This window comes from Echinops telfairi, unplaced genomic scaffold (genome assembly GCF_000313985.2).
Source record: "Echinops telfairi isolate 266 unplaced genomic scaffold, ASM31398v2 ScPeMD7_7;HRSCAF=31, whole genome shotgun sequence".
Taxonomy (NCBI): Eukaryota; Metazoa; Chordata; class Mammalia; order Afrosoricida; family Tenrecidae; genus Echinops; species Echinops telfairi.
Window position 1 is genome coordinate 22,336,636 of NW_022103904.1, and position 13,928 is coordinate 22,350,563.

Consider the following 13,928-nt stretch of genomic DNA (forward strand, 5'->3'; position numbering starts at 1 on the left):
GAGATACTGCTGTGGAACTATTATAGAGTTCTCAACTCTCATGTTACTATAAGGACGGAGATTAAGAAGCAGAAAGAGCTCTCTAAAAATAAGAGCTCCAGTGTCTTAAGATAGTTACTATCTGGTATATTTCTGTACCACACTGAAACAAAGCTTATCCATGCATCCAGCCAGGGGAGCATTAATACATACAGGTTTTTGCTTTTCTTCTTCTCCTGCTCTTCCAGTATAGCCTCCTTGAAGAGAAGACACACACAGCATTACGAGTCTAGCATTAGAGTGGAGCATAAATCACCAGAAACGATCCGGTTCATTTGCAATTAGGAAGGGTTGATCAAGTATTCTTAATGACATGTTCAATGTCTTAGGCTTCCTCTTAGAAGCTTCTTTTGTAGTCAATGTCTTGATGGTCTTCAATAGGAAAAGGAATTGGAGATGGGGAAGAGGGGCTGGACAGGGCATGAGTTGGCCAATCAGAAATTTTTTCCCCCAGTGGAGACATACAGCTGAGCTGAAACAACTCATTTAATCCTAAGGAGAGGAATCTCTTTCTAAGTAGAATATAAACTCAACACAACAAATAAAATATTCAGCCCAGCCAAACCCACCACCACCAAATCATAAGACAAAACACTTAGAGGAAAAGGTATCACCAAGAAAGGATTCATTTTCTTAATTTGTGTGGCAGTTACATAATCTGGTGTAATTTGAGACTATTAAGAGTAAAGGGCTGGAGTTTAGCCTGTCAATCAGGTCTCAGCTTGATGATCTCATTTGGAGGTGCAGAGGATATAAATAGTTCATTGTAGGCCAGACACACTCTCTGCTTTGTATTACTGGTGGCAAGACACATGGAGCTGCTAGAGCCCTGGAGCTGGAGAAGCCACAGGGAGACCCATGCCAGTGCTGAGATGCTTCCACCACCACTGGATCCACAAGACTTGCCTGCATTTGGTGTCATTACAAGTATTGCGTGAGCCTGAAGAGGACTTCATAGACTGGTATCGGGCATATGGGCTAATAACGGATTTATGGACTTGATCTGGACTGGGTTGGGATGTTTTCTCAATATTCAATTGCTCTTGTATACAAAACTCTTTCTTATATACATATGAGTTGTCTATAACTTTGTTTTTCTAGTCTACCTGGACTAACACAACATGTATACAGAGTCTACAAGTTAACAAGAAAATAATATCTAATTCCAATAGATTGAAGAAGAAGAAAAAAATCAAAGAATGTGACCAGATGTTGCCCAGGAAAAAGAATGTTGAAGGTTCTTAAACTAATACAAAATGTAAATTAAAAGTGTTCCAAGAGATAATTTGAATAAAATTATTAGACAGGTAGTTAAGATTCTCAGGTCTGGTTTACCTCCTAAGGCAAAGTTGTGAGTTTTAGCCAGCATTCTCAGAAACAGCTGGCACAGATGGTCACTAAGGGGAAGGGGAGATGCTATTGTAGGTGGGAAGAAGAGGGTTCAATGGGGAGGCGGTGAGAGGGCAAGCTATGGGGAGGTTTGATGAGTTGTTTCAATTGTTGAATACAAAAATGATGATCTGAAATATAATCCCCCATCTGATTCACAATAAAAGAAAGAAAGGAAAACACTCCAGGTAGGACAATGTACCCAACCCTGTTAGAGTGATATGAGGACGTCAAAAAGCTCATGGAAAATGAAAGTCAAAGAGAATGAAAATTTCCATAAGCCTTTTGAAGCCCCCTTATATATACAAATACACGTGTGTACAGCTACAAATATGTATACTCTTTCACCAGCAATGCATTTCCTCGATATATGCCTGATGTATATGACTGGACCCACACATTGAAATGATGCAAACCCAGTTATTCACTATGACTGGTTTTTTTTTTTAATAACATGAAAGCCGCAGAAACCACCTGAGCTGGCTGTCTGCCAATATGAGTCTGCATAAGTCAAGTATGCCACTGGCTTCTGGATCAGTTTAAAAGAATAATATACTTTTTTATGTCCAGAAAGAGAAGGACTTTCAAGCTGTTTCATATAACACTGCATGGGATACATTTGTCTATAAATAATATAATCATTTGTGCATACTTTGAGTACATTTGCATAGATGGCCTCTGGAAGGAATCACAAAGAAACTGCCTGCAATACTTGCATGCAACACGAATTGGGTAGCTGGGGTACAAGGCAGGAGAGAGACTTCACCAATAAACGTGTAAATCTTGCCCCATTCAAAGAGCTCAGTGGGGAGAGTGGAAATCAATTAGCCATACAAGCACCTCAGCACAGCATAGCAGGGCCCAGGACAGCCGTCCTGTGGGTCATGAGCAGGAGGGTGTAGGGGAAGAGTCCCCGGCTAAGGGAGCTGGCCCCAGGGACGAGGCCTGGGTTCTGGAGTCACGCCTAGACAGAGGCCGAAACCAGAGCCTCGCCCATCGGCTGGGTGGGGTAGAGGAGTTTGAAGCCACCGCCTGGGGTGGGTGGAGGCCTTGTCCCTGGAGATACTGCCTTGGAAGATGACTAGAGGGAAGTCCTAGATGGAGGGCCCAAGGCAGGCTGGTGTTTCCCGTGGTCTGATGCAGGAGTGAACGGAACAGTGGCAACTCTGGAGTCGGATGTCCTGGTGGGAGGGGAAAGGGAGAGGGAGACACGGCTTGCTGTTGTTCTGAGAAAGCGGCCCCAAGAGACTGCACGTCCGTACGGCTAAGAATGGGAGTGGTGTGTGTGTGTGTGTGGGGGGGGGCGGTCATGGTCCTGGCAGAGAAAACCCCCTAACTCCCAGTCTGGGTCTACACTGCTAAGAACATACCCCAGGGGCCTGACCTAACCCGAAATGGAGAACTGCTCTCTGAAGCCCTACCGAATCCTTCCCTGAATGTCTGAAGTCGTTAGATGCGTATACATGTGTGTAGATAAATAGATAGTTCATGCATTTTGTTGAAAGCATTTCTAAAAGGTTTCCTACAAGTGTCCCTGTCTTGGACACGGTCGGTGAGCGTCACGCTTTCTGTGAGCCCGTCCCCTGTGGATACTGTGTCCTTGATGACCACAGTGGGGACAGAAGCGCATCTCTGCCACCAGAGCTTGACAGCTGGCTGTGCTTTGCTAGGGCTGCCTCCTCCCAGCTCTCACTTCGTCCCTCTTCTCCCTGCATTTGTGTTGGAAAGCCAGGTGACAGTGGGTCCTCATTTCTGTGTCAGATAAGAGTCACTGATCTGGGCGATCAGGTACTGCCTTTCTCTTTCAAAACTGGGCCCCGCCCTTAGCTGCCCGTTTCCTGGACCCCTGTCTCCGAATGCTTTTGATGGCATCATCTTCCACAGTGAAAAAAACCAATGAAAGCTTATATCCCCAATGTTCCTCTCGGCATTCCTTTACAAGTGACATACACACGAGATCCTAATGCGCCATCGTGTAACTTATCAAACATTTAAAAACGGAAATTTAAAATGCACTCAATTAAAAAAGAAAAAGCGAAACTCCAATAGTTTCTTCCCTCACTCCTTGGGGAGGGTGCATCCTTGGAAGAGGAGCCAGCTCATGTTGGGGGTAGCTTGTAGTTGTCCCTCTTTCTATCAATGAATCCGTCCGTCCGTCCGTCCGTCCGTCCGTCCGTCCGTCCGTCCATCCATCCATCCATCCATCCATTCATCCATCCATTCATCCAGTCTTCTACCTGTCTTTCTAGCTAGTTTTTCACTCTTTGTTCTCTACCCTCTATTTTCTTCTTCTCTTCTCTCTCTTTCTATCTCTCTGTCTACCATCTTACTATCTCCTCTCTCAGAGGGCCACAGCTAACTCTGTAAACAATTGTGTGCTGACTCCCTCCCCTGGCAGCGCGGACAGGCTGTCTCACTCACCCGGATGCTGTTCACAATGGCTGCCGTTTTGCTCTCTGCAGCCTCTGGGTTTCCAATGAGGTAATCCCAGGCACAAAACACGCGCCAGCAGAACGTGTAGTTTTCATGAGAGGCACTGGCGAGGCTTGTACGGGAGTTCTTTGCCATCCTGCAAAAGAGCGCCCAGGACAGGTTATCAAAGGACAGGGCGAGGAATTAAAACAGCTATGCGAGGCTGTGCCCAGTCCATGCAAACTATTCAAGTTCAAAAAAGGTGGTCCCTCTGGATGGATGTCACTTCTGAGGTCAATGCTTAGCAAGCAGGCTGATGATTCCAGCCACCTTGACCGACCTCTTTGGGCAGCGTGAAAGCTGCAACTGCACTTGACTGTGTGGATCCGTTTGACAAGCAGTCCCACCCCTGTGAAGGCTAGTAGGTCACTGGAGGGGTGTGTGTGTGTGTGTGTGTGTGTGTGTGTCCGTGTCCCAGGAACCTGCCCAGTCCTCTTTTCGCACCTGGAATTGTGACATGCAATACTGTCCTTGCAGCTGAGTCAATCTACTTGGAGCGTCCGCTATGGTGCTACTCTTTTGGACCGCACACAACAGGTGCCGTCCCTCCTGTATATGACTCACTCACAGGCATTTAGTCACACTTGATTTATAGAGACCCTATAGCCCCTATGGACAGAGTAGAACAGCTGCTGTAGGTTTTCCAGCCTGTAAAGATGTATGGGAGCAGACAGCCTCATCTTCCTCCCGAGGAACACCAGGTGGTTTTGAACCACTGACCTTGCCCAACACATAACCCGCAATGCTACCAGGGCTTCTCCTACCTAGGGCATTCTTTTAGCTATCTTAAAGCAGGTGTTGCATCCTTCCTCAGGTGAGATTCTTCTGTCCCTCAGACCATTGCCCTTATTATAAAGCTTCCACTTTCCACTCAATCCTTATTTTTTCCCTTGAGTTTGCTCCCATTTGCCAATGCATTTCTAGGGAGGAGATTAAAAAGGCTTGTGAGAAAATCCCTATTAGGTTTTAATTCCATTTTCTCACAAGCCTTCTGAGGACCCCTCAGACATTGTTAATTTAGCAAAGGTCTTGGCCACCAAGTCACTGTGCATCTCCTCACATTGGCTGGCTGGCTCGCTCCTTCCTTCCTTCCTTCCTTCCTGCCTGCCTGCCTTCCTTCCTTCCTCTTCAGTCTGACTTTGCTAAATTTTTTCACAAGGGGCAGGGTGAAACATTGGTACAGATAGGAGCTCTCAACACAGGGAATTCAGGAAAGATTAACCCTTCAGGGACAGAAATGGGAATAGTGATATCATGAAGGCAGGGGGATGGTCAGGGAGGGGGAAGGGTGAGAAAAGGGGAACCCATCACAAGATTGGATATATAGCCCCCCTCTTCCCAGGATAGGACAAATGAGAGAAATGTGGGTGAAGGGAGACAAAGGACGGTGTAAGACACGAAATAACAATAACAATGTATCATTGATAAAGGGTGGGAGGGAGGGAGGGAGGGGAAAAAAGAGGAGCTCATATCAAGAGCTCAAGCAGAAAATGTCTTGAGTCATATACAGAAAATGCTCAAGCAGAAATGATGATGGCAACATATGTACAAATATGCTTGATACAATTGATATATGGAATATTATAAGAGCTGTAAGAGCCCCCAATAAAATGATGGGGCGAAAAAAGACAATGAGCAGGAAGAACAAGTTAGAAAGAAGTAACAGGTGAGTCAAAGGGGTGGGCCCCAGTTTTCCCTCGGACAGACCTTCTTGGTCAGTCTGCGTTAACTAGCTCCCCACGTCACCCTCCAGAAGCACCGAGAGGCCTTGGGCACTACAAACAGTAAATATGCTTAGCTGCTCCAAAAGTTTGGGTGCCTCAGAAGAGAGGTGTGACAACTGTGTCCCCAAATATCATCCCCACCCCCCAAACTCTGGAGCACAGTTCTAGTGTGATACTTGATGGCAACCGGTTCCCAGCAGCACAGAATATTAAAGCTGGGCGGGAACGTGGTGGTTTTTTTTGTTGGTTTTTTTGTGTGAGCCAGTGTGACCAGTTTACAGATGAGACCTAGAGAGAGGAAAAGTGAGTTGCTGAAGGTCTCATCAAAGGTGGGTGGTACCAGCCACTTTGTTTTTGTGTTTCTGGCACACCGCCTCTCAAGGATGCACCAGATACGTCAACTGCATCGTGACCCAGACCAGTCTGGCCTGTTGAGAGCAATGCAACCAGGCCACAGGCAAACTTAGAGGCCAAGGGAGATATTGTTCTTTCTGCCACTTCTGGTGACCCAGGTCATATCGTCTATATCACAGTTAGTGCAGTTACTACCTGTCTGAAATCTATTGAGTCAGTGCATCTATATGACGACGTAAGGGTTACGGTGTCAGGTTCTAACTGAAAAGCCAGCAGTTTGAATCCAACAGGCATGCTCCTTGGGAAACAGACGAGACGTTTTACTCCTGAAAAGATTTACAACCTTCTCTGTCCTTCATGGACAATATGAGTCGGATTTGACTCTACCGCAGTGAGTTGAGTTTGGAGGACTTGATTCTTGTTTCTCCCAGCCCAGCACAACAAAACCTGGCTCAAAATACTGAATGTCCCATTAAGAACTCAAACCAAACCACGGCCATTGAGTTGATTCTGATTCAGTGACTGTGTGCACGAGCTGCCCACCTGGCTTTCTGAGGCTGTACACTGTGATGAGAGCAGAAAGCCTCGTCTTTCTGTGGACAGTTGGTGGGTTCGATCTTGTGATCTTGTGGTTATCAGTCCAATGTGTAACCTACTATGCCACCAGGGCTCCACTCCTCCATGCTCAGTCAGTGCTGATTCAATCACCACAAGGCTCTCTCAGCCTTGGCGTCATTATCCATGAAATGTGACTGTTAGGGTCTTAGCAAGACTAAATGAGATCCCATGCATTTGCAATTTGGCCCCTGTTTTTAAGACATTGAATGGTCATACTTTCTTAAAAGAATGATGAAGCTGTAAGCAAACACGGCCATCCCCACCAGGAAATATGCCAGAGGCAGCCGATAGCCAGCTCTGCCGATCCTCCTCTCCCTGCCGTAGTAGCCATAGAAGAGGACTGAGTACTGGAGGTAGCCCTGCAAAGAGAATACTTGGCATCACTTCTGTTTCCCGGGTACCAGAACCCGGACCCCTCCGCCTCCTCCCTGGAGACAAGATTGTGGCCAGCATCCCGCTCACCCCCAGGGACCAGACGGTGTCCAGGTCTTGGGCAGATGCAATGTGTTCCTTGGGGACGGTCTTGCTAGCAGTGCTCCCAAAGGGCTGGCCTGCAATCAGCTGGTGAGAGAGAAAAGGAGGCCATGCGGTCCTCTGGGTGAGAAGGGGCCGGGAGAACTAGGTCAACTGCTCCCTTTCTGCCCATGAAGGTGTTTCACTTGACAGCTCGCCAGTGGGTGGATCTGGGCCTGATTCCCACAGGATGGAGCTATTATGGGTGGCTATTGTCATTATGGATGGCCAGATTTTTTATTTTGGGAGACACTCAGTATGCGTGTTCACTATGTGATGTTGACTTTCTAGTTCGTATTCACTAGGAGCTCTGGTGGAGCTGTGGTTAGGGGTTAGCCTGCTTACCGTAAAGTCTGTGGTTCAAACCCACCAGCTGCTCCATGGGAGAAAGATGAGGCTTCGTGCTCCCATAAAGAGTTACAGTCTTAGAAACCCACAGGGGCAGTTCTACCCTGTCGTTTAGGGTCACTATGAGTCAGTCTGGACTCGATGGCGGTGATTTTGCATTATGGTTGAGTGCCCTTTGAAAGTCAAGTGGAGCAATGGCTGGGACCTGAAGTGGTGGGTTTTTCCTCAAGTGATCTTGCTCTAAAAGAGCAATGAATGATCGAGCAGACAGGGCAGGACCCCCAGCCAGGGCTTAGTCTGCTGTGCCACCAGGGGCTTTTATTTTAACATACAGTTAGCAAACTGTAGTCCATACATCATATCTTTTTGTATGACCTGAAAGCTAAGAATAGGCTTCACCTGTTTAAGTGATTGGGGGTGGGGTGGGAAAAAAATCCATAGAAGAAGAAGCCACCTTAACCTAAACAAGCCCACATAAAACGACAGGTAAAGTGACATGACATCCCTGGGTCCATGAATAGAGTGTAAGTGGGACACGGGGCCATGCTCCTTCATTTAGATGCTGTGTCTGACTGCTCTCCAGGAGCCCTTCTTAGGGCAAGAGTTCCGCGTTTGGTGCAGAAAGAAAGGTTGGTGGTTCAAGTTCAACCGGCAACCTCAGGAGAAAAGACCTGGTGAGCTTCCCTTTGAAAGGTCACCGTTTAGCAAACCCTACAAGGACACCTCTTCTCTGGCCTGGGGGCTTTTGCTATGAGGAGAACCTGCCTTGACAGTGCTGAATAGCAATGGCCCCTTCCCCACGACAGAAAATGTTTGCCAACCTCTGTTTCCAAATACATGTCCCCTCCCTACTTGGGCTAGCAAGAGCAGTGGTCATAAGCCAGTCCTCCTAAAGTGCCCCCTTTCTAAAGAGAGCTTCTTACCTCTGGAATGACAATAAAAGCGCTGGTCATGACGGTGAGCATGATGTTAATTCCAAATAACCATCTCAAGAATATAAAATAGGAGGCAACACCAGATCCAAAATGACCTAAAGGAAGAGAAGGTAATGGGAAGCGCGTCCACCGACATCCTCACAGCACACATTTCTTCTCCGGGTGACACAAACTGTCCCCATCTTAGCAGGGAATAGAGTAAGAACGCCCTGGACCAGTCAATGTGGCCACCCAAAGGGGCACCTTCAAACCAAACTGCCATCCCGTCCACCTGACTCCTAGTGACCCTGCAGGACAGGGGAGAGCTTCCCCCGTGGGCTTCTGAGATGGTGAATCGCTGTTGTATTTGTTGTTGTCAAGTGCCTTTGAATCATAAGCAACCCGGTGCACAGCAAAAGGAAACCCTGCCCGGTCCTGTGCCGTCCTCACAACCGTTCTTCTGTTTGAGCCCATCATTGTAGTCACGTGTCAACCCACCTGGTTGAGGACCTTCCTCTTCTTCCTTGCCCCTCTGCTTTACCAAGCATGGTGCCCTCCAGGGACTGGTCTCTCCTGACAACACGTCCGGAGTATGTGAGACGAACAGGAGTGGAAAGCCTTATCTTTCTCCCGTGGAGCAGCTGGTGATTTGAACGGTGGCAGCCTAGTGCATAACCCACTGCTCATTAATGTCTACAGGCAGGGTTGCAGAAAAAAAACATTCCTGGTTTGCTCAGCTTGCTACACTTGTTGGGTGCTGTTGAGTTGATTTAGACTCATCGTGACCCTGCGTGACACAGTAGAACTGCCCTGTGGGGGTTCCTTGACTGCCATCGGCCTCTGGCTGAGTGAGCTGAACCAGCAACCGCCCAGTTAGCAGCGGAATGCTTAACCTTTTCATCACCAGGGCTAAGTGTCAAGATAAAAAGCAAGTTGCTGGATATTAGCATCGGGGGAAAGTACAAAATGGCATGTGACAACTTCCTTTTTCAACGTTTCTAGGCATCTAACATTATGTTAAAATAAAGCACCTGGAAAATCAAATGTCAGTGTATTGAAGAGAACGCCAGGGAGCCTGGAAGAAGTATGGGGATGGTGCAGGACTGGGCAGCGTGTCCTTCGATTAGAGAGACTCTCTGAGGAGTTGAAACCCACTCTCGACAATCTCTCGCAGCCACAAGAAGGAGAAGTTGAAAGTGTGAGTGAGGCATCCATGACTTATTGCTAAGTCATTATTTCTGGTAGTATGAGTAAATGTGATTGTGAATGTGATTTAATATTTTGTTAGGATATTATTTTCCTAACGGCTCCCACCATACCTGTAAACATGCAGAGTTTTGAGTTTGTCTTTGACACTTCCTACCCTGCCACCCTCTTGCTCAGTGACAGAGTTTTTCAGTGGGTCCTTATGGGTTTGTGCCCGGGGCCTCCATGGGATACGGGACTGGTTCGATCATGGGAGGGGGTGGGGCCAGACACCATGTTGTCTGTGTCCTCCGTGCTGTGAGGACCCTAGTAGATCATAGGCACGCATGTGTGTGAGCCAGGACTGCGGCTCCTTCTTAGGCCTCATGGTGGATCGGCTACATGTACTTTGGCCTTCCCTGTGCCACTCCTCCCAGTATACATACTTACTCTCAATTTTCTTTATCCTCATTTCCCAGGGGATGAAGATGACCACGAAGTTACAGGCCAGACGAGCAAATTTCCGCCAGAGCTAGGAAGAAGTGAGTGGTATTAAAGAGCTTCACTTGCATTGTGATGGCCATGACTGGGTGATCCTGGGGTTGGGGGTGTTGGGGGTGGTGCTAGCTCCATCGAGACAGGTGCCCCATCCACCCTATAAGGACTTCAGTGATGGCATCATAGGACTGCAAGCAGCTGTAGGACCAACGTCGCCCTTTGTCTTTTCTTTGCTTCTGACCAGGTGAATGGCATGTGCCTTGGGGTCTCAGCCATGGTTTGTATGGAGATTTATATTCTCTAGGCACCCAGCCTCCCTCACTTCAGCCTAACATGCCTGTTACAGAAAGCACAAGCTGTCCATTCAACGCCAACCCATGGCGACAGCCTGGAGATGGAATAGAATTGTGTTCTGTAGGGTTTCCAAGGGTTGAGCTTTTAGAAGTGGAGACCTTCCACACTTTTCTGACAAGGGGCCCCAGGTGGACTGGAACCTCCAACCTTTCAGTTAACAACTGAGTGCTTTAACCCCTTTACTCCCCTGGGGCTCCAGAGCAGAGAATCAAAACCCAAACCTAACAAGGACACAACGCAAGGCTGCCAACCTGAAGTCGGTTCTCACTCTGATGGCATGAGGGTCGCAGCACCGAGCTGCTCTGTTGGGCTTCTTGGCTGTTATCACCAGACCTTTCCTCTGTTAGGCTGCGGGGTGGAGTCACCCCTCTGAGCTTTCGGTTATAGTGGCACAGTTGCGCCATTCCAGGGACCAGAACAAGAGCGGTGAAAAGCACCGAGGCACAAGGTGACAATTCACCCACGTGGCCTTACGATGGGGTCACTATCCTCCGGAATCTGTGCAACAGCAAGAATTCCTTTTTAAAAATTTGTCAACCATGAGGTGTCGAAGGGATCAGGAATAAGGCATCATCAGAACAAAAAATCTTACCATAGTGAATGATGGGGGGAGTGCGGAGTGGAGACCCAAAGCCCATTAGTAGGCCACTGGAGATCCCCTTGCAGAGGGGGTCTCAGGGAGGAGATAAGCCAGACAGGGTGTGATGTAACAATGATGAGAAATACAACTTTCCTCTAGTTCCCAAATGTTTCCTCCCCGCTCCCACTACCATGACTCGAATTCGACCTTGCAAGTCTGGCTAGACCAGAGGATGTACACTGGTACAGATAGGAACTGAAAATACAGGGAATCCAGGGCGGATGAGCCCTACAGGACCAGTGGTGTGAGTGGCGAAACAGGGAGGGTAGAGGGAGAATGAGTAGGAAAGAGGGAACCGATTACAAGGAACTGTGTGTGACCTCCTCCCTGGGGGACAGACAACCGAAAAGTGGGTGAAGGGAGACGTCAGACAGGGCAAGATATGACAAAATACCAATTTATAAACTATCAAGGGCTCATGAGGGACGGGGCACGGGGAGGGAGGGGAAAAATGAGGACCTAATGTCGGGGGTTTAAGTGGAGAGAAAATGTTTTGAGAATGATGTACAAATGCGCTTTACACAATTGATGTGTGTATGGATTGCGATAGCAGTTGTATGAGCCCCTAATAAAATGTTTTAAAAAAATTTGTAACTGGTTTATTATTACTCAAAGTTCTAATATTTGTTCATTGGGATGTATAGGTCATTACAGGTTGTTGAACCTAGGTGAAGAAACGTATCTAGTTTCACAAATGTCTGTTTATCACATTTCATAATTTATTTAGAGAAAAGAAGAGGAGGAAATGGCAGCATATATGCTCATAAAAAGCCAGCTGTGTGTGTTAGGCTGGGTTCTCTGGAAGAGCAAAGCCAGTGACGCTTGCATGCGTTTGTCTGTAGAAGGAGATTTACACTAAGAAAGGGCTCACGCAGTTTAGAAAGAAGTCAATCCAGGCTGGTTCATATCAGGCTTCTCCTGGCTTGGGGAAGCTGAGGAACCTGAAGCAGGATGATGAAGCAGAGGCAGTGGGGGTACAGGCTGGTGGACGCTGAGGTCCAAAGTTGACCGAATGAATCCACCTTTGGTCGCCCACTGACAGCTCCTGGGATCTGCGGGTGACGTAACAGGAGGTTGAGGAACCCGACACACGACCCAGCTCTGGCAGGAGGTGAAGGGTCAAAAGAAGAGCTGATTCTGCTCAGTCTCTCTCTCTCTTATACAAAAAAGGCAATGCCACCAAAGAGGCTGGTGTCCAATGGATAGTTTGGGCTCCACCCTTTAACCCTTACTGAGGGTTGTCTAGTTGACATAATCCCTAACCGTCACACCGCATCTCGTGTTTGCATTCCATGAGCTCTGTCACATGAAAGAGGTATAATTTTAATCATAAAAACGTGGACCAGAAATTGCAGGAAGAGTCTTTGGAAATTAAGAGAAAAAGAACTTCCTTCTGGTTCACCCAGAAGAATTCAACGAATGGATTTTCATCTCAAAAAGTAACAGGAAAACAAGATTCACAGCTCTCCTAATCTCTTCCCCAACGGTGAATGTTATATAGTTTTAAAACTTTGTTATTTTCAGATACAAAAGCAGACAGGTACATTCTTCTTCAAATTATAGGTCATCTTTAAATAAAGTTGAAATGAAAGCTCAGCGGAGCCTGGGCACAAATTTTAGCTGACTGTGAAACTATAAGTCAATGGTTTGTCCACGGCTCTTACTTGCCATTCTTGTTCTTTTCTTTTAATTCCCACTCCCAGGTTTCATTTATTCCTTTTAATCTTTTCTTGTGTTTTCAGTGAAGGTTTGCACAGCAATTTAGGTGCCCATTCAACACTTTCTACACACATGGCTTAGTGAGGCCGGTTTTATTGTGCACAGTGTGTGAGTATGCTCAATATTCCTGTCTGGTTGCCCCATTAGACACCCATTTAAAACTATATAGTAAGTGCACAGAAGAGCAAAATTTGATCCATATTTATACAATAATCACTTGGTCACAGCAATATTTTCTTTCCTTTTTTCTCTTTTCTCTTCACCCAAGTTATGCTTAACCACTCTTGCTAGTGATTCGCCCTCTCCTTCCTTCCTACCACTCATTATCAAAAGAGCTTTCTTTCCATGTGAAGACCACTCCGTGGCCTCTTGTAGTGGTGACCTCATACGATACTTGCCCTTTCATCAGTGACTGATCCACTCAGCCCCGGGTTCAGTGGAAGGGTAGACAAGAAACGACACCACATAAGACACTAGAGCAGGTGTCCTCAAACTATGGCCCGGGGGCCACATGCGGCCCGCCGAGGGCATTTATCCAGTCCACCGGGTGTTGTTGCCCCTTTTGTTTTTTACTTCAAAATAAGATATGTGCACTGTGCATAGGAATTTGTTCATAGTTTTTTTTAACTATAGTCCGGCCCTCCAACAGGTCTGAGGACAGTGAACTGCCCCCCTGTTTAAAAAGTTTGAGGACCCCTGGACTACAGCATTAAAGTAGAATGTTTCCTCTGTAAAACACCTCCTAACAGGTGAACCCTTCTTCAAAGGGGCCACAACAATGATAGCATTCCACAATTTCAAGTAGGACTTTTTGAGGTGAAGTTTCTGTTTCATAAATCAGCTTGCACAAAGTTTAGCAGCCAGAAGATAGGACAGAGGGACATAGAGTTGGTGTAGACTCAGTTTCTCCCAGTGGTGTGCGCAGCACCCACCATGGCTCCGTTGTCCCGGGCCTTCTTCTCGGTCACATTCTTCCTAACTGGCCGGTCACCACCCTCTGGAGTCTTGGAGTCTGTGACTTCTTTGCCCACACAGCTGTTTTGCTTATGGCATTGCCCCACCCACTCCAGCTGCCTGCTGAGATGCTCTCCTCTTCTCACCACTGCACGTCAGTGTCCCGTGATCTATGCTGACGTCTGTTCTCCGGCACAAGCATTCCTA

At 47.2% G+C, this 13,928-nt stretch overlaps 1 protein-coding gene across 1 annotated transcript in view; it reads right to left on the minus strand.

Moving 5' to 3' along the window:
- The window catches only part of TMC3 (transmembrane channel like 3), a 54,473-nt gene that overhangs the window by 29,596 nt on the left and 10,949 nt on the right, over window positions 1-13,928 (minus strand). The window contains exons 4-9 of the mRNA XM_004708196.1: window positions 10,007-10,088; window positions 8,381-8,487; window positions 7,059-7,157; window positions 6,813-6,955; window positions 3,850-3,997; window positions 193-236 (exon numbers count right to left, since the gene is read on the minus strand). Of these exons, the coding sequence (XP_004708253.1) occupies window positions 193-236; window positions 3,850-3,997; window positions 6,813-6,955; window positions 7,059-7,157; window positions 8,381-8,487; window positions 10,007-10,088 (623 nt within the window). The remainder of the gene's footprint in view (window positions 1-192; window positions 237-3,849; window positions 3,998-6,812; window positions 6,956-7,058; window positions 7,158-8,380; window positions 8,488-10,006; window positions 10,089-13,928) is intronic.